This window comes from Phasianus colchicus, chromosome 2, assembly GCF_987193195.1.
Source record: "Phasianus colchicus chromosome 2, bPhaCol1.hap1.1, whole genome shotgun sequence".
Classification (NCBI taxonomy): domain Eukaryota; kingdom Metazoa; phylum Chordata; class Aves; order Galliformes; family Phasianidae; genus Phasianus; species Phasianus colchicus.
This window is the reverse complement of record NC_143437.1, coordinates 31378967-31405814: the sequence shown is the minus strand read 5'-3', so window position 1 is coordinate 31405814 and position 26848 is coordinate 31378967. Positions and strand designations below refer to the sequence as shown.

The following is a 26848-nucleotide window of genomic DNA, read 5'->3' as shown; positions in this document are numbered from 1 at the left end:
GTACCACAGTGTGATTTTCTTACTGACTTAATACAAGAGAAAGAGAGTATTATTACTTTATGTTCGATACCTGTCCAAGAACTTCGCACTTTTTTGGCAGTCATAGGAAGATCACAGTCTATGTAATCCTCTTAAAATAGGAAAGAAAATTGTATTTGGCTTCTGTGCAATTCATTTCCAGTATAAATACTTTCTTGTTTTGTTAGTCTGGGCATCTGTTGGGTAGTCTCAGATTTAATGGGCATGGAAACCTGTGCCTTCTCATATTATTTCCCTAAGTTAAGGTCTAAAAAGATTCTCTGTGAGAATGGCACTTGACCATTACTCTCCTAAACTCTTTCATTTTGGTAAAATAAAACATGGTACTAATAGTTCTTCAGTGTCACCTTAGGATTTGAAAATAAAGGATAATTTTTCAGGCATAGAATTATTATCAGCATTAATAACAGATGATTTTTTTTTTATTATTGTAATTGGTTCAGTTATATTATCTATATGCCTTTTGCTCATTGGTTTAAGCATAATACTATTTGTCTTTAAAGCTGTATATAGACAGGAATGAAAATACCAACAGCCTGGACAGCCTGGAATCATTGGAGTGGAAGGTTTTCGTTCTCAACCTTTTAGCTGAAGGTTTGCCAGCAATATAAGCAAGTGTTGGCATGAGTTACTTAAATGGGACAATCTGCTGCCCTTCTTAGGTCGAATGCCATAAGAACAACATAATTGTGGAATCTGCTTTCAAAGACAACGTTTTCCTTTAACTGAACAGCAGTTCTACTTTCATGTCTACCAAATGTCACTTCCATGTTGGAACATGACTTCCATCCAAAATTCAAGGGGAACAGTATGGTTTTGGGTTCCAGTTAGCATTCAGTTTCATTATCTTCAAATGCCATAATACTGAATTGAAAAATCAAGAACCTTCTGGATAACGGAGATGTTTAGGAATCAGCCACTCTCATGACTGTTGGTCTGATAGGGAGGCAAAGCCATCACTAACTGCAGTGCTTTGGAGAGGGCTGTCCCTCGGGTGAGTTTGAGACGTTTGTTCTTCTCCTGTCCTCTGCTGCAGAGAACTCTGTGCAGCAAAGCAGGCATGTATGAACAGCCATTTACTTTGTGAAGTCTGTGGCAAATGCTTCAGTTAGACAAAATAATCTGATGGCTAATTTGTGTGGTGTGGAATATAGCAACCCTGTGTCTAGAAATTCCTAACTAGAAATGCTTTTATTTTCCATGTCACCCAGGCCACCAAAGTGATAACTGCTTCAGGGAGATCTGAATTCCTTAATCTTATATGCTTCTCTCATTTGTCATTCTGCTGCTAAGGGTTAATGCAGCACAGTTCCAGGATGATTGGAAAGTATCTGACCCTGCCTGTCACGTTGTTGTTAGAGCTCTTTGTTTTTCTGTTGTGTGAAGATGTTAGAATATAATCAGCTGAGCCTGCGGCATTTTCCCTGCTATAGCTTTTCAGTGCATGGACAGATATTTTGCAAACTTCTAAATGAAACAGTGCATTCTGCAAACAACGGTTTCCTTTCTAATCAAGTCCCAAGAATTTGGGTGTAAATATTTAATTGTTGTTTTTTTGAAAGACAAAACCACTATCAGTTTCTTCTGGGGAACTCTCATGTTCAGGGTTCATGATTGGTGGCAGGGAGCAGTCCTGCAATCCTTGTAGGTTTGAAATCTTCAATTTACAGTCTGTAAATATAGGGCTTGAAATCGTGAGGATGAGTGTGTGGAGCCATCTCAGAGGAGGCTACTAGGCTTTCTCAGTTCTATTTGCAAAGGCAGGTTCCCTTGCTTGATTTAAAAATCTGTAGGTTACTGGAAGGAACGTGCATCTATTTGGTGTCTGTGCAAACCTACAGAAGATGGGGGGGCATTAGGGCTGGATGATACCAATCTCATGACAATTTAATCACAATAAAGTGTCCATCATTATAAAATGGAGCAGAATTCTGTTCCAAGCGACATCTCTGCAGTACAGAATGGTTCATTGCTCTTATTTTGTGAATAATTTGATAAATGTATCATTCCACATTGTCACGTTTACCTCTAAGTACCTGGCATGAGTAAGTAACTCTAAGTATTGGCTTTAAAAATTAAAGTTGCCTTGGGAGTGTATCATTCATTATTCATTTAGCACGGCGTGAAAAGAAGGCTGTCATCTTCCAGCACAAGCTAAATTAATGGCTTAAATTATTAGCATGTACACTGCTGTCTTCTGTAGCAAATATATTAGTTACTGTCATCCTTTTAAATATGAGTTGACAGGATATTGTCCACTTTTCCTTCAGTGGGTGAAAAACTGCAAGGCAAGTTTCTAAGTCCTAATTAAATATTTGGCTCTTCCTCGACTCTGAAAATTGCAACATTTAAACAAAGATTTGGCCTGATTAATTAACTGCTGCATACACAAAATCTTGGTGGAAAGAAATGTACAGCATAACACAGACTTTTAAATGTTTTCTAAAAATAGATAAGATATACATCAAAACAGTTCAATGATTGTATTTTCTATCTTAGTTTTTTATTCAGGAGTATTATTGGTTCTTCAGATTCTTTGAAATACTGAAAAACTCAGAGCTCAGGATTGTGTTAACACTGATAGATTTTATGCATGCATAAATGTATGTGCAGACTGTGCAGGAAAGATGGAAGGATCCTGCTGTATTTATCACTTCAATTTCAGTATGTTCTCCTCATTCATAGTTTTTTAGGGGAGCATCTGCAATTCTTAGCAACTCTCTCTCCCCAGCTGGGATCTCTTTGGCCTTCTGAGACCTGTGTACGACACAAAATAAGGAAAGCTGCAGCTCTGAGTCCTGGCAGAGTTGCAGCAGCAGGATAGAATGGAGATGGTACCAAGAAGGGAGGACAATGTTTCTGCAGCTAATAATTTGTTTTGCCCATATTACACATGCTCACAGATGGGAGAATGCTCACCTAAGTGGGGTTTTTTCCATCAGGACACAAAATAATATCATGTGTTTCAGATTATATTAAGATGTAGGTTTAGGGACCAAAAAATCATCTTTTGTATTGCTGTAAATTTGTCCTGGGAGCAATGTTTGCACTGCCCTGAAAGTCCTGCTTCTGACCCCCAAGATCAAACCCAACAGAACCTTGTTACAAGTATTTATTACTTAGGCTCCGTGCAGGAGACCAATAGGCCTCAGCAGGCCACAAGGTACTCTGGTGTTCTGTGTTTACTTCTGAGTCTACTGAGTCCCCCATTCATCAGTTGTATGTGAACCCCATTCAGCTCTCCACAGAGCTTTACATTATGTTTGTTTCATGCCTTTTATAGCCATTTCAGGATGGAAATTGTTTATGTTCCTGGGTTTTCCACGCCAGGAAGTGTGAACATTCTTGTTGTTACCTAAGGAAGGTGGGTGCATGGACCAGATGCACACCTCCAGCAGCAGTTCCAGAGCATTCATGCAAGATTTAACCTTTTAGTGTACCTAATCTATTTTTTAATTGCATTCATTTAATAGTCATAATGAACCATTTTATGAGGATGTGATTTTTGAAAGGGCTGCTGTGATCTCCTACTGTAAAATAAGCTAAAAATCAGCTGTAATAGTGCACTGACAATGAAGTTCAGTTCTGTCTCAGGAGGCAAGTGATGACAAAACTCTGTGAACTTCAAAAACTGTAATCAGTGTGAAAGTATATACCACTGGGGATACCTTGACAGACTTCCCCATCTGGAGTCTAGGGAATTGTTTGATTTACCATATGTTGATTGTAAATAAACTGCAAAACTAAAAAGCACTGTTAATATCTCCAAGTAATTGTGTATACAACTGAATATGTACATAAGGTAGTCCTGAAGCAGCCTCAACTGTGCAGGATTAATCACAATAGGCTGATATTCTAATTTAGATACCAATAGATTTGAATCAAGTAAGGATAGAAAGGCAAAATGAGGAAAATTTTCTCCAAGATTTTTGTAGCAAAGAGTGTAAGGGTTCTACATCAACAGCAAGACGCTAACTGCGTACACCTTTCTTGGAACTGCTGCCTGCTAGTGTGTCTGAGATGTCAGATATCACTAAGGTTTAGAGAATCAAATACATATATCAAATCTTAGCAGAAGCTGTTTAAAAAGTCTTGGCCTAGATTTTCACAAGGAAAAAGACAGTGATAGGGATTTCAGATGGTGTAAATGGGAGAGGCAGCTGCTGCTTTTTAAACTGTTTCTTAAACGTTGAATTGTGCTGTTTGCCTTCAATGCATTCCTCCTGACTTGGAGGATCTGAAAGCTCAGATGCTTGAAGTCATCAATGGGCTAACATCAGTTTGGATCAAGTCTGGAACACGGAAATGGTGTTAGGCTGTAGTAGTGAATTTTGTTATTAACGTGCTCTGGTGGTGTTTTTACTTTATTAGGTATGGTGCAAAGACTTTTGTTATTGATGTAATCATCTCTTTTGAATACTTTAAAGATTAGTTATTTATGCATTATTTATGTCTAGGTCAAAATAAAGAAAGCATATTGAAACTGATATTTACGAAAATATATGTTTGGAACATCAAAGCATTGCATTCCTAATTCTTCTTGCTAAGGTACCTTTGTTTTGCTTCTAGGTATGGTAGTGGGAAAGAAAGCTGCAGCTTCTTGGATGTTTATCTTGTTTAGATCTTCACCATAACTTTGTTCATTTAAATGATGCAATGCAGAGCAGTTTCCCAGGCTGCTCCTGTAAAGGCAGGTTAGGCTGAGCACTCAGTTCAGATCACATTTGGAGTCTGAATGGAACTGAGTCGATGTCCATTTTTATTGACCATTTTTCAGTACAGCATTCTTTTCTCCACCACACATGCACCATGCCATCATCTACTTCAGGAGCAGTGAGTCTCTGTGGGTGTTGTCACCTCTGCATGGAAGCATCTCTGGTGACTCACAAGGTTATAACCTTCAGCACAGTGCAGAACTCAGGTTATGGGCTGTTGCAAGGGAAGGATCTTTCTGGGACCCTGAATCCTTCCATTTAGTGAATGAGGATTTTGAATCCATTTATTTAGTGAACAAGGATCCTAAATCCTTCCATTCAGTGAGCTAATGTGACTTGCATCAGAACCCTGCATTTGTGATACTGGTTGGAGAATTTGGGGCTGTTGTTCTGTGCTCTGGTGGGTATAGAGATCTTTGAAGAAGAGTCCTCCATAAAGAGAAGAGTCCTCCATAAAGGAGAAAGAGGACTTGAACTCAGTGATCCTTATGGATCCCTTCCAATTCAAGGTATTCTGTAAGTGATATTAAAATATTTACAGAAGACAGCAGGGAGGATGGGGCAGGGAGTGCTCATTAGCATTAGAATCTCTAAGTTTTGCAGTATAACAGTGTAAATTTATTCCAACTCTTAAATATTGAATTCTGAAACAGGCATGGTTAATACTAAATACTACATCTTCATTTCAGTAATTGAGTATGCTGGTAAAGACTGAGTTATCACAATCAAAATATATAAATATGTCTGTACATCCACAGGTCTAAAAAAGACAAGGCTAAAGCAGGGGTAAAGCCCGATACTTCTGATCAAGAACCAGAGGGACTGACACTTTTGGTACCAGACATCCAGAAGACTGCTGAGATAGTTTATGCTGCTACCACCAGTTTACGCCAGGCAAACCAAGGTAAAATAGAAATACTTTTATTTGTTCATTAACAGATAATTTAAAAATTGATTTAAAAGCAAGAGAAAAGACTTCCCCATAGCTGCAGTGACTGGCTACATTTTCAAGTGCAGCTGTCTGGAACCTTGCATTAGTCTTAAATTCTTAGTCTTAAATCAGGTCATAGTATATAATTACATACTACAAGTATATAGTATGTAATATAATTAGTCTTAAATCAGGATATAGAATAATTCAAGTTACAGGACATCTCACAACCTTCTGCGCCGTTATGTAGTACATTGTTTTTCTTGTTAGAAGACAAGGGATATAACCTGTAGTAGCAAGGCCTTTGCTGTTAAAGCTAAACCTTGTGAATTAGTATGGTTATATGCAGAACAAAATTGTGGGTTGAACTGCATACAGCCAACCAACCACCGGATTGTCTAGTAAAGAAAACTAAGGCGAAGTGGCATAATTAGTGAGAATGTGTTTTGTGAAGGAGTTTATAACCAGCTCCTGATATTGGAGAGTGGATAAAAGAATACTCATGCAGCTCTAGTCCGGAATTATTTCTGAGCTGAGATAACCATCTTTATTTAGCTCTTCAGATAATGAAAAGTAATAGTGAGAAATGTGGAGATGGCTAAAGAGGTTAAGATCGGAGGCAGCCTGGGCTGCAGTGACCATGGCCTGGTCCAGTTAGTGATCTCAAGGAATGTGGGCCTGGCAAAGACTGGAGTAAGGACCCTGATCTTCAGGAGAGCAAACATCAGATTGTTTAAGAAATTGTTGGAAGAGATCTCCTGAGAAAATGTCCTTAGGGACAAAGGAACAGAACAGAACTGGCAGCACTTTAAGAATGTGTTTTTGATAGCACAAGCTCTCCATCCAGAATAAGAAATCAGACAGAAGAGGCAGCAAACCAGCATAGCTGAGCATGAAACCATGACCCCAACCCTTCCAGTTGCTGTGTAAAAGCCCTAAATCACTACTGTTGCCTGGAAAAGTTAAAAAAAAAAAAAAAAATAGTAGCTGGAGCACCTCTCCTATGATGAAAGGTGAGGGAGTTGGGATTGTTTAGCTTGGGAAAGAGAAGTCTTCAGGGAGACCTCATTGTGATCCTTCAGTAATTGGAAGGAGCTTACAAGCAGGAGGGGGGCTGATTCTTTACATTGGTAGATAGTGACAAAGGGGTATGGCTTTAAACTGAAAGAGGGGAAGTTTAGGTTAGATGTTGGGAAGAAATTCTTCACTCAGAGAGTAGTGAGGCACTGGCACAGTCTGCCCAGAAAAGCTGTATCCACAGGATGGATAGCTGGAGGTGTTTAAGACTGGGCTTGATGGGCAGTCTGATCTAGTGGTTGTCAACTCTGTCCAGTGCAGGGTGGTTGGAACTGGATGATTTTTGAGATTCCTTCCAACCCAAGCCATTCTATGATACTGTGAAAAACGGATTTGTATGTTGTGAGTGATCCCCAGTATTCAGAATTCTTTGCAGAATTGATAAAATGTCATTTTGAGATAAATAATCCCCAAATGTTTGGTATATTTGCCCCAGAATTACATTAACTACAAATAATCATCACATTTTATATAACAGAAAAGAAGATGGCTGAATATTCCAAAAAAGCTGCTGTGAAGCCCAAACCATTGTCTGTTTTACGCTCTCTTGAAGAAAAGTATGTGGCTGTCATGAAAAAACTCCAGTTTGGTAGGTTGAGAAGTGTGAATGTATTTTAGAAAGTGTATGCATAAGAAATAATCTGTTGCAATGATACCATAATTATATTTTGAAATAATTTAAAAATATTTTTAAATGGTACTTTTCATGCATGGAAAATTATACAAGTCAATATTGTCAGGTTGCCAGCTAATGCGGTCATTGAACAAATAGGAAATGTGCCACGTTATCTGCATACTGCATGAATGGAACCAGTCACAAAATTCAGAGATGATGTTCATATTTTCATTCCAATACTGATTTGTGAGATTTTCAGTCCTCAGATTCTATTGCAGCATTAGTAGAATTTTTTTAAAGCTCTTATTAAGCTTTATTAAAAGTACATTTTTTAAAAATACGGCTTTTATTTTTTAAATGGAAAAGAATTCAGAAGAAAACGTATTAGGGTAAAATGGAACTGTCGTAAACTTCATTCTGTGCTTTTTTATGAAACTTAGTATGTTGCATTTGGAAAACACGGTGAGAATCAGTGCCCATTTTGTCCATAAGAGAGTGTGTTTAAAAAAAATCACAAAGAATAGTATCTCATCCAAAAAGAGCTGTAAAATTATTGCAGAAATGTGTTTATGAATATTTTTTGAGATGCAGTGACAATATTTGCAGTCACATTTCTTTGCTGCTGTATTTGTAAGGGATTTTCCTCAGAAGTGTTTGTGGAGTTGTATGCCAGGAATAGGCAGGTAGGAAAGTTTGTAATGGCAGCTTCTCACTCTGTCAGCCAAGCTGCAGATTTTGTGTATTAAATGACTAAAGAAAATGAACCTCACTGTAATTTTGTATGATCTTCTAATAACATTGCAACCACTACACAATTAAATGCTGTTGGCACACTGATTCCACTAGTAGCATTATTATGTATTTGTAAGTATCATTGTATTCCTGGCCTGGAGTAGCTGGTAGCCTTCCAAATCAGAAATGGTATACACTGGACAAGTTGCATATGAGAGCTAGTAAATTTGCTGCAGGGGTTCATTTAACTCAAGACTGGTAATGCTTTGTTTTTTGAGATCACTGTTAATTCCCAAAATGCACATTTTCTTGATACACATTTCCTGATTTTAATACTCAGAATCTTTATCCAAGACTGATCTGTTGTTAACTTCACTGTTTTCCTAATGCTCTTTTTTTTTCTCTTCTAGATACATTTGAAATGGTTTCTGAAGATGATGATGGAAAATTGGTTTTTAAAGTAAATTACCACTACATGTCTCAGGTAAAAAATGCAAGTGATGCCAACAGTGCTGCCAGAGCCCGACGTCTTGCACAAGAAGCTGTGACTCTTTCAACATCACTGCCTCTCTCATCTTCATCCAGTGTTTTTGTACGTTGTGATGAGGAGCGGCTTGACATTATGAAGGTAATGTTATTTTTATTTCCCTCTTTCAGCTCAGTATATAAGTAGATACAGAAGTATTTCATTTGTACTTTAGTTGTTATCTCAACTTCTAAACTAATATAGTTGGTGGTATTTTAGTCTGATGATTTTTCAAGAACTTGGTGGGCATCCATCTACCAATAGAGGACTTTGTTAGCAAAGTAGACTTAATAGGACAAGGTTTGTTCTTCAGCTATTCTGAAAGGAAAAATGTAGTTTTGCTACTCCACTGCAGTCAATACTGCATTATTAAGTCAGTTAAAAATGGTAGGTATGGGGAAATACATTGAACACCTCTTGTCCTGAAGTTCAAAGGCAGGCATGTTAGCTCCTTCTGTTTTGCTTTCCATTTGTAATCTGCAAGGAGAAATGGATATTAGCAGGGGATCTTCAATTATCTAGACTACTGAAATGATAGACTGATAGCCTGTATGTGAGGATGATATTTAATAATAATTTCTGATAAGTTGCATTTGGAAATAAAAATTATTCCTGTAACTTACAGAAATCTCAACTGGATGACAAATATAAGGGCTCTTTCTGAAAACTGTCTTTTTGCTTTCTGAACACTGGTAGGTTCTCATTACTGGTCCAGCAGACACACCTTATGCAAATGGGTGCTTTGAATTTGATGTGTATTTTCCACAAGATTATCCTAACTCCCCTCCACTTGTGAATCTGGAAACAACTGGAGGCCACAGTGTGAGATTTAATCCAAATCTCTACAATGATGGCAAGGTAGGTCAACTTTACTCTTGTGAAACTGATGAAACTTCTCTGGTTAAGTTCTTCAGTGGTTTTGTGTCTTAAACATGATAATTCTGATCTTCCAAGATTAAACTGTTTATGAATAGGAGGCCAAAGGCCTTTCTACCTCAGTACTTTGCTTCCAGTCATGTTTGCCCCCAGAATGTGTCATATTTTGTACTCTGGGTTTGGCAGAGTTAGTCCAAATGTAGGTTGCTCATCCAGATGCTTTGTGATTGTATGTGTGCAGAGACAGGTCCTGCTGTCTTGCAGCTGTGGCCAGCAAGGTGTAAGAAATGGGCAAGGGTTGATCAGCGACTTAACAGGCACCTCAGTGAAAAAATCTACCAGTTTGCCCAATGACTTTGTGAAATCCCTGCATGTCTTCATCTGTAAGATTGCACAGTAATGAGTTCTACTGCTACGCAGTGGTGTAGTAATTCCTTTTCCAAATTTTCTTAAAACTTAAGAAACTTAAGAAAACTTGCTCATAATTGACTCTTAATTAAAATATTCAAGTGTGTGTAAGAAGCTGAGAGAGGTATTGCACACTCCCTGAATTTAGAGGTGTTTGGTTTTTTCTTTTCTCCTTTTACAGTCAGATGATCAGCTGCTCCTGACATACTGTAGAAAACTTCTGTTAAAGATGATCTTCAAACTATAATGAAAAATAATTTAACAATTTCAAATCTGAATTGTCTTCCAGATAATTTATTTTTAAAACCTTTATCAGCTGGAATGGACTAAAAAGCAAGCAAATTTGACCTAGAGGAATATTCTTTTCCACTTTCCTTGCTAAATTAGTCAGTCAGAGATCTATTTAGGCTAACTGATGTACCCAGCATCCCTTCCATGGACAAAATGTGCTTCATATCAGTTGCAACTGGTTGCATTTGCCAAGTACCTTGTCTCTCTCTGCATGCAAAAGTGCTTTTTCTTAAAGGGAAGAAAAATAATCCTTTGTAAAAGCAAATGCAACTCTAAACAAAGGATTGAATAACCGTTTTGCTTTAAAAAATACTAAAACTTCTGGAAATTATATTAAAAGATGAAGCAAATGATGAGCTCTTCCTAGCCCCCAGTCTCCATGTCGTGGTATACTCCATTCTGAAGTTTCCAAAAACATCACAAAAAGTCAAGTGTGTGCCAGGAAGATGCAACTTCCACATATATTAAAAATAAGCACATATGAAATTCTATATACAACTACCAAAATGGTTGTATGTCTCCAGTGAAGACCCACAAAATAGCTTTGACTGTACCAGAGTGGCACTCAACTTCTTTAATGCAAAATGTTTATGGCTAATGGTTTTCCTTTTTTCCACTACCTTTCATGGTTCCCCTTGCCTACTGTTTTCAGAAGCTGTAACGTTCCTTTCCAGTACTAGACACAGGGGTTTTTCTTAACATAGACACTGAATGTAATTCAAATTTGAGAGTGTCTGTCCTTTTTCTTATGCTTAACATTAAGTCATGGTGAATACTCTTATCTAGATTTCTTATATTTTGTCTCATTGCATTCTCTCTCTCTGGTTGTTCCATTCTCATCATGATAAGGTTCAAGAACTCTATACACTTGACTACAAAAAATTCAGATAAGTCATAAGAGTTGATAAGTGTTTTCAATTCCTTGTTAGTGTGACAGAGAGCATCTTTGAAATGCTTAGTCAGAATGATTTTCTTTAAAAACAAGAAGTGTTAGAACAGTATTTAAAGAAGAAAATAGAAAATCAGATATTAATGATTCATTTATTTTTGGAGCCACTAGAATCCTTAAGTTTTCTTTGAAGGAAAGTAATGCGTTTGTTTTGTTCTTTTATTAGAATGTGTTCTCCTTCCTTGTCCTCATTATTTTTATCCACTTTCATTTCAAATTAATTTCATAGGAAATAAACTCATCTTTTGCAATGAAGTTACACAAAAGTTTGTGCAAAAAAAAAAGGAACTTAATGCGATGCTAACATTTTGTTCTACTCAAGCAGAGCAAATTTATTATAATGTTTATCTGTGGTATTAATCTTGTGACCTTCTCAGGTATGTTTAAGCATTCTTAACACATGGCATGGGAGGCCAGAAGAGAAATGGAATCCTCAAACATCAAGTTTTTTGCAGGTGAGTATTTCTTGTTTCTCTTCAGTTTGTCAATGAGTAGTAAATCTGTCAGTCTTAAGACTTTCTCTTCATGATTTTACTCTGGAATTTTCTTCCTTGAGTAAGGAAAAATAAAACAGTCGTCCATAAAATGTCTTGTTGTGACACTCCTGTTCTGTAACTGGTACTAACCTGCTCATCTGAAATGTCTAAGCATTATTTTGCAAACAGACTGGAATTTAGTTCACCTATATACTAAGTCAGTAAGCAAGGTCCAATTGAAAGGCTGTATTAATAAGTGTTGCTATTTAGAAGATAAAAGCTGCCACAATCAATCTGATTCCCAAGGAGTTCAAAGCATGAGAGAATAAACTCACATCAGATTCATGAATGCAGGTAGATGTATCTACATATGAGTCTTTCAGTGCATGCTGAAGGAGCTATGGGGGAGTTCACAACAGTTGATTGTTACTTAAATGTTACTGCAAGGATGAAATTAATATACTGTGAATGTCCAGCACTCAAGCCATTCTTATTTTCTGTTGAAGAGTGCCTCTTTAAGCTGATTTTTTTTTTTTACTCACACATAAATACCCTTTTGTTGCACTGGGAGCTGTGATGGGATGTATATTTGTTTAATAATATTTGTTTACATATACCCAGGCAGTCGTATTTAGCAGCTACAGTTGAACTAAATAACTGCTTGAATTTGTCAGAACCTGGACTGGAAACTCACAGAATACAAAACTCCCAGATCTTGTCTTCCTTCAAATATATTCTTGTATTGGCAAATGCTGCAAGGTTGAGAAAAGCTGTCTCGCCTATGTGAGAATCACTTTAATGCAATTAAAAAAAAATAAAATCCAAATTATACTTTTGAAAAATGTTGCAACTTTATACTAAAACCAGTCTTGTCTTATCTTGCAAATCCTCGCCTCTTTTACTCAGAAGTTAAATACGAATAGCTGATAACTTAAAACTAGTTAACTTTTGTAGCAGGTCTGATCCAGTCAAATACAAAACGAGTTAATCAAGAGTTACATCTTACTGATTTCATAAGATTGCCTAGAAACAATTCCAACTGATTCCACATTTTTTGACTTGTATTGTGGAAATCAAGAAAATTACATTGAGCCTGGCTGAACTGAACACTTGTAACCCAGTCCATATGGGCACCTTTTGTTCAAGGTATCAGAGCATCCAACTTAAACTTCTAGGGAAGCCTGAGAGCATGTTGTCTATTTTGATACTTCAGTGCTTCCTCATAGAGGCTTACCACAGATCTTCAGTCAATTGCAACAAATTGTTCAGTGTTCTTAATACCTGCAGAAGTGTATTCCTGAGAGGGGTCAGAATGTCTCAGTTATCCCACAAATGCATATGGTTAAAATTATGTATAAGTGCAGTTCTTAAGCAAACTAACCAGAAGTGGAGGCAATGTTAGCATCAAATCAACTGAGAAAAAGACAATGACTGTTCACTCTTTTCTTGTTTGCTCTCTCATCATTCATTCTCTCTCTCTGCTTCATGCAAACCAGCTCTTGTACAAACCAACTGCTTTCTACATTCGCACACAGTACCTTCAGTTCATTATCATCTACTGGTCTTCTAATCCATGTGCAGCCTGAGTGACTGGATTTCCTGTACTGACTGTCCAGCTCTACATGAACTGAAAGTGGTGTGCGTTATTATGGGGCAGACTTTAGGTTTTCCTAGGTTGTTCTTCCTGTTTTGGGTCAGGGAGCATCATTTAAAGGCTCCCTGACTGCATGATACCATATGTTTATGTGTATGTCTTTATACAGGGTTGTTTTTTCTTTTTTCTGTATTAACAACACTGGTAGAGTTTTCATGACTAATATTTAAATATTCTTCTAGGTTTTGTTGATTCTGCATTAGTAATTTTCAAATTGCACAGCAACATAGAAACACATATATTATCCCTTACCCTTGTACTGGTAATGTAACAAAATATGTAGTTATTTAAGAGAGCTATCATGCATTGTAGGTGAGTATGGTATTCTGGTGCTGTAGCTACGCCCTTCCAGATTTTAATTCAGGGGACTCACCATTCTAGGAAAAAAAAAAAAAAAAAAAAAGGCTTATGTAGCTTATCTTATAACAGAGTTTCTATGGGAGATACATAATCTTAAATGATTTTCATTGCAGAGAGCCTATTCAGCTGTTTTGAGATGTTGCTTTTGTAAGCAATGATTTTAGTAAAGCCAGTTCCAAAACTTTGCATTTCTGAAGCCTGCAGTGACTGTGACTCTGTGGAACACATATCAAGTATTGCATTTGAACTTCACTGAACCATTTTCTAGCTCTGTTTGTACTGGATGCCATTCTTTGAATAACAATTCTTTGAAATCTCAGAATTTATCAGAAATTCTTGTTTAATTTGTCTACAGTTTTGTCATCTTAGAACAGCAGTAAATCATCAAACATTAGTTTCTTCTTTAAGCTCTTGCAAGGTACTTTGGTGAAACAGTGGTTTTTCCCAGTAGGTAATAGCCATTACAGGTGGCTGAGATTATCTTACTCAGATTTTTTCACCACTTCATTTTCTTCAGCTATAAACCGTTCCATAATGCCAAGTCTTACTGGTTAATTTCTGTAACTAAACTGGAGTATTAACATACTTGATCCTTAACTACAAGCTTTTGATTGCAGGCAGAATTCTTTTTTTTTTTTTTTTTTTTTTTTTTAGGAAAGTTATGAGTTTCCTACAACAGGAAGTTTCCAAGCTAAAAGACCCAACAAGTGATTATAGGATCAAAAGTTTATGGTGGGGATTTTTGTGCTGCTTAAGATGATGTGGACAAGATCCATGTAACTATTATACATACTAACCGAGTTGGTTGGATGGTACCTTGTTTGCAGCCATCTTTTTATGCGATCACAGCATGATGAGCCACTTCAAGTTACTTAAAACTCATTGGAACTGCTGCATAGTGTTAGACTCTGACTGTCAGTGTGATTGTGCAGAAATAAGTTGCCAGTAAGATTAATTCAGCTGTGTACAGGCAACCTATCATCTCAATAGCTCATAATCATTTGACTGACATAGTTGTCAAGTGTGGCAACATCCCATTTATTATATGAATTAGAAAATTGTAGTTCCCTTAATTTTCTCCTAAGTGGCCAATGGAGTTGTTATCCAAGTTTAAAATAATAAAAATAATGGAAGGTGCTATTTTTATTCTACTAATACACAGAAAAACAGCAAGCTACTTTCAGGCTTTCCCCATACGCTTGGATTTTTTACATGTTGTAGTATGATCTTCCAATAAAATTCAGTATAATAAAGACAATCCTTATAAAAATGTTTTGAAAGGCTGCTCTGACTGAACGCTTTTATAAGGAATAGTGGCTTGTGGTTAGCAGTGAGGTAGCAGCATAGGGTGTGAAAAAACCCTACAAGTGCATTTAAGTTTTGATGTTCTAGATAATACCTTTCTATAAAAACAATGTTTGGGAGAAGTGAGCTCTCTGATCTCAGTATTGCTGGGTGCTGTAATTTTCCACAGAGCCATATAATTAGCATTTGGAAATGAGTACAAAGCATAGTGCCAATTGCGATAGCTTTCACAGACAGAATGTGCGTGGTGCAAATTACCTTCCTTACTATCTCTGTAACCTAATACTTTGGTATGAGAAACTAACTTTTAAAGCCTGGGATTTATTTAATAGATTAAAGTCTTTTTATAAAGCATGTTTCAGAAAGTTGAACTGGAAATTTTGAAGATACTTTGCATACTTCAAAATAGTCTTAATTGAAATTACTCCTGAATTGGGACAGCTCTAGAAGTACTTTGCTAAGTTACTTAGAGAATCCAGAGAAATCGGGTTTGTCTTCAGTTCTGAAAGTGAGTAATTTTGTGTCCATTCTCATTTTGTATGTCTTGGTTCTCTGACTAGAGCCAACTAGAAACAATTATTCTCTCAGAAATCATCTCTTTCCAACAGAAGATACTTGTGCTGGTACAAAAAGAAAGAAGAGGCACCTTGGAGAGAGAGAATGGCTCTGAAGCAGGAGGGCAGGGCTGGCTTTTACACTAGCAGGAAGTGTTCACTTGAATTATTTCATTGAATATTCAGGTTTGGTTTCTTAAATTGAGCTTGGGGTACACATACTGAAGTTGGACTTTGTGTTCTGTAGGGATTTAATTCAGTCTTGGCTTTGAGATGCTCAAAACTGAAACATGTTCTGCTGCATTTATAGTCTACCACCAGTCTTCGCTTTGGTGCTTGATTTTCTTACATATTCATGAGTGTTGGTAATCAATTATGGAAATCATAGAGGGTGAGTTATAGGTGATGTTTTTGTGTCTCCGAAAGGTCATTTCACTTTGTTCAAGACTTCTGGCTAGCCCTGGAACACTAGAAAAGTAACACTGGCAAATTATTCAAAATGCTGTTTCCAACCAGTATTCCTATTGGTCTTGTCTTGAAGAGTTGCTGTTTGTGCAGCTCATTCCTGGTACCACATGGACTTGCTTGGGTGATTTATTTTAATTTTTTTTTAAAGACTCTAAGATGGCATCATCTACTGGAATTCATGCTTTGTCTTAAGCTATTTATGGTGAAGACAAAGCTCCACATTCTAAGAGATGAACAATTGATGCATACTAGTGAAAACTGTAAAGGTACTCCTGAATTCTACAAGTAAACTGAGTAGAGGAATAAAACTGAAGAGTTAAAGTATAGCTGTGCTATCTTTAGTGACAATCAGTGTTAAATTAGTCCAGAATTTATCAGGACATACTAGGTTATGATAACTGTTTAAACAGCCCTTAACATTTTCAGGTTTCTGCCATAGAAATGTGTTAAGCAATAAGCACATACATCATGCAAAATAAAAACTTGCAATGATTTATTCAGGGTTCCCATGGCACTTTCTCATTTTGTTCCTTGGAATAGTTACTTCATAGCACAAGGTAGATTTCCTGTTCCAGATTCTAAAGTACTATGCAGTTTGTGCTTCAGCATATTAAGTTGAAACTCTTCAGCAGAAGAGATTTCAACTTGTTCAGGAATTGGCTTTGGAGAGCTGGTTGATTAGTCTCCTAAAAACTCAACAATTATGTATTTCAGTGTGTCAAGTCAAACAAGAGTGGCAGAAAGTCAGCATGAGTAAATAAGCAACTCCTGCCTAAGCTCAACTGCAAAAAGAAAGTACACAGAAGGTATAGGAGGAAATGGGCTTCATGTAAGGAATATAAAGGCATTGGCCAAGTGGCTCAAAAAAATCAAAGCGTAGCTGGTGTTGAAAATGACAGGAGATCTAAAGATCAAGAAGGGCTTCCTATAAGTATGTTGGCAGCAAAAGAAAGCAGTGGGAAGTTGTGGTCCTGCTGCTCAGTGGAGCAGAAAATGTAGTGACAAAGGACATGGAAAAAGCAGAGGTAATCTCTTCATCATTCTTTAGGGCTAAAATTTGCCTGCCCTTTTCCATGACTTCCCTTGGTCGGTGAGAAAGATGAATTGCCCACAACAGAGAAAATAAGTATTCAAGGCAACTGGGCCTGCAATATCATGGAGCCAAATCATCATGGGAGCTAGCCAGTGCCATTGCAGATCTGTCATCTCTCATCTTTGAGAAGTCACAACTAGCATAGCAGCTTCCTGATGACTGGCAAATCTCACACCATTGTCAAGATAGGCAAGAAGGGCAGTCTGGGGAGCTTACAGCTTGCTTAGCAACACAGGTGTTCTCTTGAGGGGAAACAAATCCTCCTGAAAGCTATTTTCAAGAACTTCAAAGACAGTCGTTAATATGGATGTACTGGGGTGATAGAGCCTAATGAACAAACTTGATGTCTACAATGAGATATCTGTCTCTGCACAAGGGGAGAGCAGTGGACATAGTTTACTTTGACATTGGCAAAACTTCTGGTCCAGTCTCCTTCAGTATCCTTATAGCCAAATAGGTGAGATATGGATTACAAGATAGAGTGGAAAGGTGGCTGAACTAGTGGCAGAGAGATGGGGAAGGTATAAAGAAAATGGAGCCAGATACCTCTTAAAGATGCAGAGCAACAAGACAAGTATCTAATGACATAAGATGGCACTTGGGAAATGTTGATTAAATATTAGGAAGAGCTTTTTCATTCTGAGGGTGATACTAGGATAAATGTCCAATGGAATTTCCATGCTTGGAGCTGTTAATGTTTGCTCTCTCTACAAGGGAAAAATATGATTTGGAGGTCTAAGTTATAGTTCTTTACATGGACTATCTTTCCCAACATCCAACTTTGTAATCAAGAGATTAGTTCAAGTTTTGAACTATAACAATAAAACTTATGCAGATAGTATTAAGAAAGCTTATTTTCAGTAAAGTACTTTTTCTTAGATGAATTTATTAGATTTGGTTGTTAGAAATTTCATACAGCATTTACATTTAAAATGCTAAAGTTTTTTAGAGCTAAAGTTTGAAAGTAGTAAGGGAGTTGTTGGAAAAAGTTCTGTCATTCCCGCCCCTCAGCCCCCCCCCCCGGACAAAAACACTTTGTAGATTAAATAGAAAACAGCTGGAGGATGAAATAAATTGCTTGGAAAGAATTAAGTACTGCATGTTTTTTTTCTGACTCAGAGATGGAACTATTAACAGACCACCCAAAAACACTCCAGCAATTGACTTTTCTGACCCAAATTAAACTGGAATATCAGTTTAGAGTTTTTTACTCATTACAATGATTATACATTGTAACAAATGCTTATTAAGGCCAAGAAAGTACAGTGCTGCATATAGTCAAATTTCTTTACCATAGCTATTTAAAAATTATATATTTAAAATACAAAATTCAAAAAAAACAAAAACTGAATTACTTGCAGACAAATGCAAAGGCCACGAAATACACAAATCACTACAACTCCTTAGGTATCTGAGCTGTTGGAACAGAATTAGATTACTCTTCTTCCTTATAGTGTTATAAATGACTATTTTCTTGCTGAGGTCCCATTTGTGCAGAACATTCTGTATATTTTAATGTATTTATCTGCATTTTTACTTTTAAGTGTAACGGAAGATAGCCATGGCTACTATTTCTAGTCAAATGCATGGCAGGGAGGGGAGGCAATATTTAATTTTCCACCTCAAACTGGGGAACTCTGGTTTACATTTCCCATTACATAAGCATGTGCTCTGTCCACCGTGATAAGGCTTTGCTGGGCTAGATTGCCTATCTGTACTACAGTTTGAGCACATCAAGTATCCAAGTACAAATAGAAAGTGTCATGGCATCAAAAGAGCTAAGGATGTGGTTCCATAAGGTGGTGGTGAGATTAACTTAGGTCATTCAACTCCTTGGCTGTTGTTTTGAAATAACTTATTATTTAGACATTGTGTCTTTATAGTCAATAAACATGACAGAGAGAGTATGGAAAGCTGAAATGTTTCTTTGCTCGTGTTGCTACAAGAGAAAATCTGTGAGAGTGCTGCTCCTAAGCACAGAGCACAACTACCTTGTTGTTTTGGCACTGCCTTCTGAGAGAACAGCTCTTTGTTGCTGACACGGTATCCATCTGATGTAAAAAGAAAGCATCAAGAATTTTTTATTTGACTTGATAAATTACCTTTCTTTCACAAAAGGTTGCAATTAGAAATGCATTGCTTTAAACATTTTATTTTGCTTATTTTCATATATTTTAACTTAGTTTATGCATTTTCTACGTGTTTGAACTAAATTTGCAATAGTAAGCCTTACATTTTTAATGTGTAGTAATAGTTTGCAAACACTGCAAACACTGACATTCCCCACTTGCAAATAGTCTGTACTGCAAATAAGAATGCTTTGTCATAAGTGTTTTCACATATAAGTAAGTGAAATTATGTATATTTTTAAAAGCACATGAATAGTTCTAATATGTATATTTTTTCTTTTAACAGGTGTTAGTATCTGTCCAATCTCTTATACTTGTAGCAGAACCATATTTTAATGAACCTGGTTATGAACGATCAAGAGGTACTCCAAGTGGTACCCAGAGCTCCAGAGAATATGATGGAAATATACGACAGGCAACAGTCAAGTGGGCAATGCTTGAACAAATCAGAAATCCATCACCATGTTTTAAAGAGGTGGGCATTGTGAAACTAAGTAAATATCTTGTTCATGTCAGAATAGTCAAGGAAACTCATCTTGTAAATATGCTTACATTCCTGTTCACAACTGCTTTTTAGGACAAAGAATCACTGTTCAGTGACTCTTTCCACTGTTCAGTGGAATGTTGAGAGTGATGCAAATACTTGGAAACATGTCTTGCATGAGATGTCTGGTTTTTGTTTTATTCTCTTTATCCTCTGGCACAGCTGACTCTGGAAACTGAACAGAACAAGAATGCACCTGGCTTTCACAGATCCCTTTCTGGGAAAGGGCTGTGTAAACAAACTGGAAGTGACCTATGTCAGGTTTGATGCATAGGTTGATTAAAGAATGGTTCATCTAGGTTGGCTCATTCTTAATGCCAGGTAGTGCCTTTTACATCCAAGTGACAGCTATTGATCAGCCCTAGAGTGGATATTTAATCTTTGTTAATCGGCTTAGGTAACAATGAAGTATTTTTCTATGAAACATGAATGTGAAGCATGTATTAGGAAACATTTTGGATAAAGTAAAACAATGCAAATTGGAAAAATACTTCAAAACAAATTTCAGCCTTCACGTTATTCATTAAAAAATGCATAAAATCTTTCCTTTGAAAAGAACTGTCTTGATATTGATTGAACAGTACTAACCTTCATCCGTTCACACTGCCTTAAAAACTTACTTGAAAAAAACTAAATTGTTTAATTTTTTTACTTGCCTGAAAATAGAATAAAACTCACTCAGAGAATCACAGATAGTTTAGGTTTTAGGGACATCTCTCATTGTCCCTCGCCCAATTCCATCCCCGAAGTGGCTCTATTTAGGTTGCTGGGGTTTCAACATGCATGGCAAACAATTCCAGAAGAAAAAGTATGAAAGTTACATGAAGTAAGAGAATCTGTATGACTACTAATGCAAAATGGTTGATCAAACAACCATTGCACAGTGCTACCAGCCAATAGTTAGAAAAAAAATGCATTTTGCTCTCGACCATGGAAATTCTTGCCACTTCTAAGTTGAGGTGTGGAACTGTGTAGTAGCATCACCTGTGCTTTCCATTGTTTGCATGCTAAAATACCAAAAAAATTATAAGTATTTTAGGATTATTCACATTAATAAGTGTGACATCTGAGTAGGAGGGTAGTCTCCCATCCCTTCCCTATAACCCATAAAAACATCCTTTGGAATGCAGAAAGCTTTTCCCACTTAAATTACTTAGGGTCTTATAGAATGAGAAATCGTGAACATTTAACCTGTATAAGAAGTTAAGTATTCTGTCCATTTACAGATGGAAAAAGGCATGCTATATACTCTGGTGTTTTGCATTATTGCAGAAAAACGTGGTTGCTATTCTAAGCTATTCCTTGTAAGTTTTACTCAGTAAGTTGAAGACCATGATAGTGCCATGACACCTAATCAAATAACTTCTGCTAGTAGGTACTTTCTTATTTTTAAACATAAAAATTGTGCTTCTGCAAAAATTTTCTCCAATTGTCATCACTTAAAGTTACATGAAGATGTTATAAATTGGTGAGTTCTGACAAGAACATTACAGCTTTCTCTTCCTGTACATAGAAATGAAGGATATATAACAGGATTTGATTACTGAATCCCAGTTTGCTGTTATGGCACTTTTGAAAAGAATCTTAAGAACGTTACATGATTATTTTGTAGCTTAGGTTTTTACTGCTTTCTATGGAAAAAAAGCTTGTAAGCTGACATCCTGCTGCTCTTCAGGAAGGTAAAGTAATAAAGTGTACCCAAACAGTGTTGTTTCAATGGAAAAACAATCATTCCATGAGACCAGGGGACTTGCACATAGCACTTCATTACCAGAAGACAGATGTTGAAAACAATATAGCCACTAGCTTCCTAAATGCAATATTTGTCACTAGGACTGAGTTAAACTAAACCACACAAAATGTAAATGCAAAGTAACATTAAGAAGCAGATATCAGTTTGTAGTGGTATCTTGGACATTTGAAACTCCCATCTGTGAACAGATAACAGTTTTGCTGCAGAGAGGAGAGCTGGCTAGCACTTAAGAGCTTTGGATCCAAAGCTATTTTGTTCTGGTTTAGATTACTGCCCACATTTCCCAAAGTACAATTTTCATTTTTCCCTGTGTTTTCCTCAGTTTTTTTTTTTTTTTCTCCAGATGCTTTTAGGCTTGATTCTTTAGGATAGTATGATTAAATCCTCAAGACTGTGAGAATAAATCTAAAGCTGTGGTATCTTGCTTCTAGGAGATGTTTGAGGCTAACATAGCTTGCATGTGTGTTAAAAGTACAATCATACAAGATTAAACATGGGGTCATGCTAGTGACTATCTGACTAGGTCACATAGTGCTTTACCAACTTATGAGAACTCCCTCTGTGTTTGATTGAGTATAGATCCCCTATCACTGAGACAAGTGGTGTTTATCTTTCTTTACGCAGCACAAAAACAAAAGGAGATTATGCATTACATTTTTTATTGATGCAGTAGCTGAATTTATTGGAATGCTACATTCAGTTTGTAGCCTGTCCAAATGAAAATAAGTTCTCCGAGCAGATTATCTGAGCGTTTCTCTGAGAGAATAGCTTGCTGTTATGAACTGTAAGGCTTTGTGGGGTTGTGTTAAGAATAATTGGAACAATTACAATTCAGCAATACATTAACACCTGGAAGCTTAGGTCTAAGAAAGAATATACATCCTTCCACTCACACTATCTTCTGTCTTGGGCTGTCTTCCCTTCTGTGTCTTAAATGACAAGAAGACCCAAGAGATCTAAACTGCCAGTCTGTGGGAGTTCTTCCAAACTCCATTATGGATATAAGGAATGCATCCAGAATTGGAGTCTATTAGGCTTTCAATATGCAGTTTTTCCTTAGACGAATAGCTATATTCTCTAACCTCTAGAGGGAGAGATTATTTTCTCAATTATATTGCAATGTTGCCAAGAACCCACTGTGCTCAATAAAAATTTCTGTAATATTATTGTTTATTTCACCAGGCAGAGGTTTAAAAATCTTTTTAACTAGAGTTTCATAACTTTGTATGCTTTCTTGGTGGTAGGTTTTAGTTCGGGGAGGAATTGTTTTTTCTATTATTTTGTTTCTTTTTTAAGCTCCATCTAGAAATACCAAAGTTTCTGGGTGATCAGATATTGGCTCACAACCTGGGTGCAGCTCAAATACTATTGATATTGTAGTGTCCTCAATGATGCTGCTCATGCCTAGAGAATGTAACTGTCATTGTTTATCTTTCTTACAAGCTGGTAATCCTTCTTCTCTATGCAGAAACATATTATTTTTCTGTGCTTAAACTGCTCAAAGGGTTTCTGCTCATCTGCTTTCTGTTCAGCCAAAAGTAGTCAGTAACGTGAGAAGATAAGGTGCTTTTTAAAGAAGCATAGGTGGGAAGTATAAACAGGGCAGTGAAAGCAACAGTGAAAACCCTAACATTTTATCTTGTATCCTTGCACATATGTTAATGTAAGTGCACATACATAGTGCCTGCATAATAAGATCATCTTTGGACTGGAGAATATCTGACATTTCGCTATCACTTTGCTGTTCTGCCATATTACAGCTCACTGTTCGGTGCTGAATTATCTTTACAGTGTTTTGGCTTTTTTCCTTATCCATTTGGACTCACGGGGCTCTTGCACATTTTGTGTTACTTAAGTATATGGTTGTTAGATGAAAACCCACGTTTTTTCATCCCAAATATTTTCTTGCAGGTCATCCACAAACATTTTTACTTGAAAAGAGTGGAGATCATGGCTCAGTGTGAGGAGTGGATTGCAGACATACAGCAGTACAGCAGTGACAAACGGGTAGGCAGAACTATGTCCCATCATGCAGCGGCTCTCAAGGTGAGACTTGCTTTTATAACTTTGTTCTGTAAGCCAGAAATGACGAGTAGCAATTAAATTGTACAACAGCTGAGTTTTCTAATAACAATGACTGAAAACCAAGGTTTCACCACTGTGAAAAAGGTTTCATCACTGTCAAAAGCTGAAGTGTATGTGCAGGCCACTTTCTCAGGTTTTTTTACAAGTAAGATCTTTATTTAGTTCTTGTCTTGCCAATTTCTCCATAAATATTTATATAAGATATAAATATTTTGTTTTTGTTCTAGGAGTTTCGTTGTTCATTTGTTTTTATGACAAAATTGTTCTACAGTCACCCTTCAGTAACAGTGGAGTTTAATTCCTTTCCAGAAAACAATCTTTTTGGGCAGACAAACACAGTTAATAAAGTGTGATCCATTACCTTATAAATATGCTTTATCCTTTGTTTTAAAAACTTTAATCAACACAGTTACAACTATTTAAATGTTTTCTTCCTTCCTAGGCAAGTATTATTTTGTCTTGTCTTCCACACTGACAATAGACTTATGTACAAACTATTTTTTATCTAACTATATGGGTAAATTTTTAAAGATTTCTTTTTTGCTATTGCTAGACTTGCATTCCTTCAGTGTGATTGGTCATTAAAACCATATTAGTTAAAATCTCCACGTATCTGTCTCTACAACAGATCTCATCATACACTCTTAAATAGTTTTGCCTGTGAACTACCTTATCCAAAGCAGGCGAGTTTCTGTCACGATCACAGAACACAAATGTGTCTCGAATGCAAAAGAAATAGCACAACACTTACACTGATGCACACATTTGCTACAGTTCTATGCATTGCCTTTAGTTTGTCCTCAGTAGCACCTAATTTCTGTCACTATAAGGAAAGCATCAGTCCTTAAATGTGAACTATGAGAAACCTTTATCCAGGCAGTGAAAGAAGACATTAAAACCTTTGCTACTTACTCCTTTTGTTGTCTTCTGTTCCCTAAAACTGTGAGAAGTTCATGTTTTAACTCTGGTCTTTAGCACTGACTACTTCTTGTCTATTTAGCGTCATACAGCTCAGCTGCGGGAAGAACTTCTGAAACTTCCCTGTCCTGAAGGATTGGATCCGGACGCTGATGACTCCGTGGAAAAATGCAGTGCCACGAGTTCAGAAGAGACTATGTTGCACGAACAGGTGAAACCCAGCAGCAGTAAAGATATCCCCACTGATTTCAAGTTATGAGTTGCATTGACAAGGACTTTCTAGACACAAAGGCTTTGAAGCACAAGCCAAATATGTCAATATTTGTATGTAAGAAGGTAATTATGTAATAGGCAATGAAACTGAAACTATACTATGCCCTTACGGATATACAGTTTAATTCAAGATGATCTTTTATTTACCTGTACAAGAGTGTAAACTTTTTTGTGCTTTTATTTTTCAATTGTGAGAACCACTGATTGGTATGTTTAAAAAAGTTATGTATACAAGAAATGGATAAATCACTGATATATAAGGGAAAACTACCTTAGGAAAGAATGTTTACTGAATGTTTATTATTTTTTTTTACTTGTAGAGTGAGGGCGGTTGTAACAAAGAATATATATTGGTCATTCTTACAGCTACTATTTAAAGTCAGAAAATTTTCACTGAATTTGATAGATTTTACGTTTGGCCATATATTCATGCTCATATTTGATTCTAAAGAAAACCTCCTGTATACTTCAATAAAAGTTAAATGGACATGATCCCTCTTTTATGATTTACTGGTACATTTTTTAAATAAACTGCCATGAAATACATTATAGCTGAAAGCTTGCACTTGTATGACTGAATTCATTGCAGTCAACGTATTTAATTTTATGCTTACTAATTCTAAAATGCAGTTGAAATAAATGCACATGGTTTTACCTCATGCCAAAATCGGGACTTCTGAATTCATCTTTTGTTTAGCTAATTTAAGCAAGCTAACAGTGTTCTAAATTTCTTAAGGGCTGTTGTGGAACAAAGTCTGTTTTCTGTTGAAATGTCTGATTTTTACATAATAATAATAATAACAACTGTACTTTAAGTACTGACAGGCTACTGATGTGCCATGTAGGACACTTAATGTTCTGTAGTTCTTGCTGCATAGGCTTAGGTCTGATTTTACTCTTGCAGCAACAAGTCCCTAACTAAAAAGGGATTTCCATGATTCAATTATCAAGTCTTGCTTTTAAAAATTAAGTGATAGTAATGCACGTTACATTAAGTAGTCCTTGAAGGACTAAAAAGATAATAGTGGTATTACCTCAGACTAAATGATCTGTTGTATTAATAATACTACAAGTGAGGTAAAAAAAAAAAAAAAAAGAAAAAGAAAAACCTTTTTTTTGTTTTCTATTTGTTCTTTGTTTATAAGTATCACGCTGGAATTTTTTCACTTTTTGTTTTACAATGTATTATTCCTAATCATTAAAAGTGGCACCAACTGAGGTTGTGTTCTTATGCTGATGGTTAACAGGCATTGATAGTTCTGTCCAAAGTACAATTTTTCTGTTCTTTTGACACACTGTGTTATCCCAGGGTCCACCAGGTATTACATAATTCTCAAAACATCAGTTTACACATTTCTGTGATACTTCAAGAAACCCTTAAAAAGGGAAGCAAGCGGCTCTGTGCCATTGTTACACAGGTGAGTGTACTAAATAGTTTATGCCATAGTTTTAGACCGTTATCTGTGTTAAAACAGCACTGTGTTTCTCTAGGTGGGTATATACTTACCTTTTTGCTGTTGTTGAAAATAGCTCTGATATTCCCTTAAAGGCTCCAAAAGCAGAATTCCCACAAAGTAGCAACTGTGTTTAAGTTAACGATTTCTATTAAAGCTCTTAATTTAGTCTTTAAACCATCTGTCTACAGGAGCACAGCATTTTTATAAAATCCTGGTACTTGTACCAAAAATAAACATATCAGACCTAAAGATCCACCTTATACATAAAAATGTATTTTTTAACCATTAAAAAAAAAATCCACAAAAAAAAAAAACGCACCTGAAATACACCTGAAAGCTCCTAACTTACATTATTTGAGTTTAAGAGGCTGTATCATTTTCTCTTAGAGTGCATTTATGGTACCATGGTGATGCTAATGTGAAGTCACTGCTGTTAAATTAAGCAAATGCAAACAGCTGCATGGGATATTAAAGTCTAATTTGTAAATGCATACCAACTTTTCTTGCTCCAATTTGAGCACCATAGAGCAGCATCAGACCAACTTAATGCAGTGATTCCATCCTTAACAACTTACAACTGTGTTACCATGTAGTGAGTAGTATTTCCTGGAGCATCACA

The 26848-nt window shown here is 36.4% G+C and overlaps 1 protein-coding gene across 10 annotated transcripts in view; it reads left to right on the top strand.

The window, feature by feature from the left end:
* The window catches only part of BIRC6 (baculoviral IAP repeat containing 6), a 177033-nt gene extending 150532 nt beyond the window's left edge, over positions 1 to 26501 (top strand). For 6 of the 10 annotated variants that reach the window (XM_090135247.1, XM_090135246.1, XM_090135244.1 and 3 more), the window contains exons 67-74: positions 5513 to 5658; positions 7241 to 7351; positions 8521 to 8738; positions 9333 to 9494; positions 11538 to 11615; positions 19486 to 19674; positions 23408 to 23542; positions 24582 to 26501. In XM_090135247.1, the coding sequence (XP_089991373.1) occupies positions 5513 to 5658; positions 7241 to 7351; positions 8521 to 8738; positions 9333 to 9494; positions 11538 to 11615; positions 19486 to 19674; positions 23408 to 23542; positions 24582 to 24758 (1216 nt within the window). In that variant the 3' untranslated portion in view covers positions 24759 to 26501. The remainder of the gene's footprint in view (positions 1 to 5512; positions 5659 to 7240; positions 7352 to 8520; positions 8739 to 9332; positions 9495 to 11537; positions 11616 to 19485; positions 19675 to 23407; positions 23543 to 24581) is intronic. The other 4 variants (XM_090135252.1, XM_090135248.1, XM_090135245.1 and 1 more) reach the window with 1 other exon arrangement.
* The last annotated feature ends 347 nt before the right edge of the window (positions 26502 to 26848 follow it).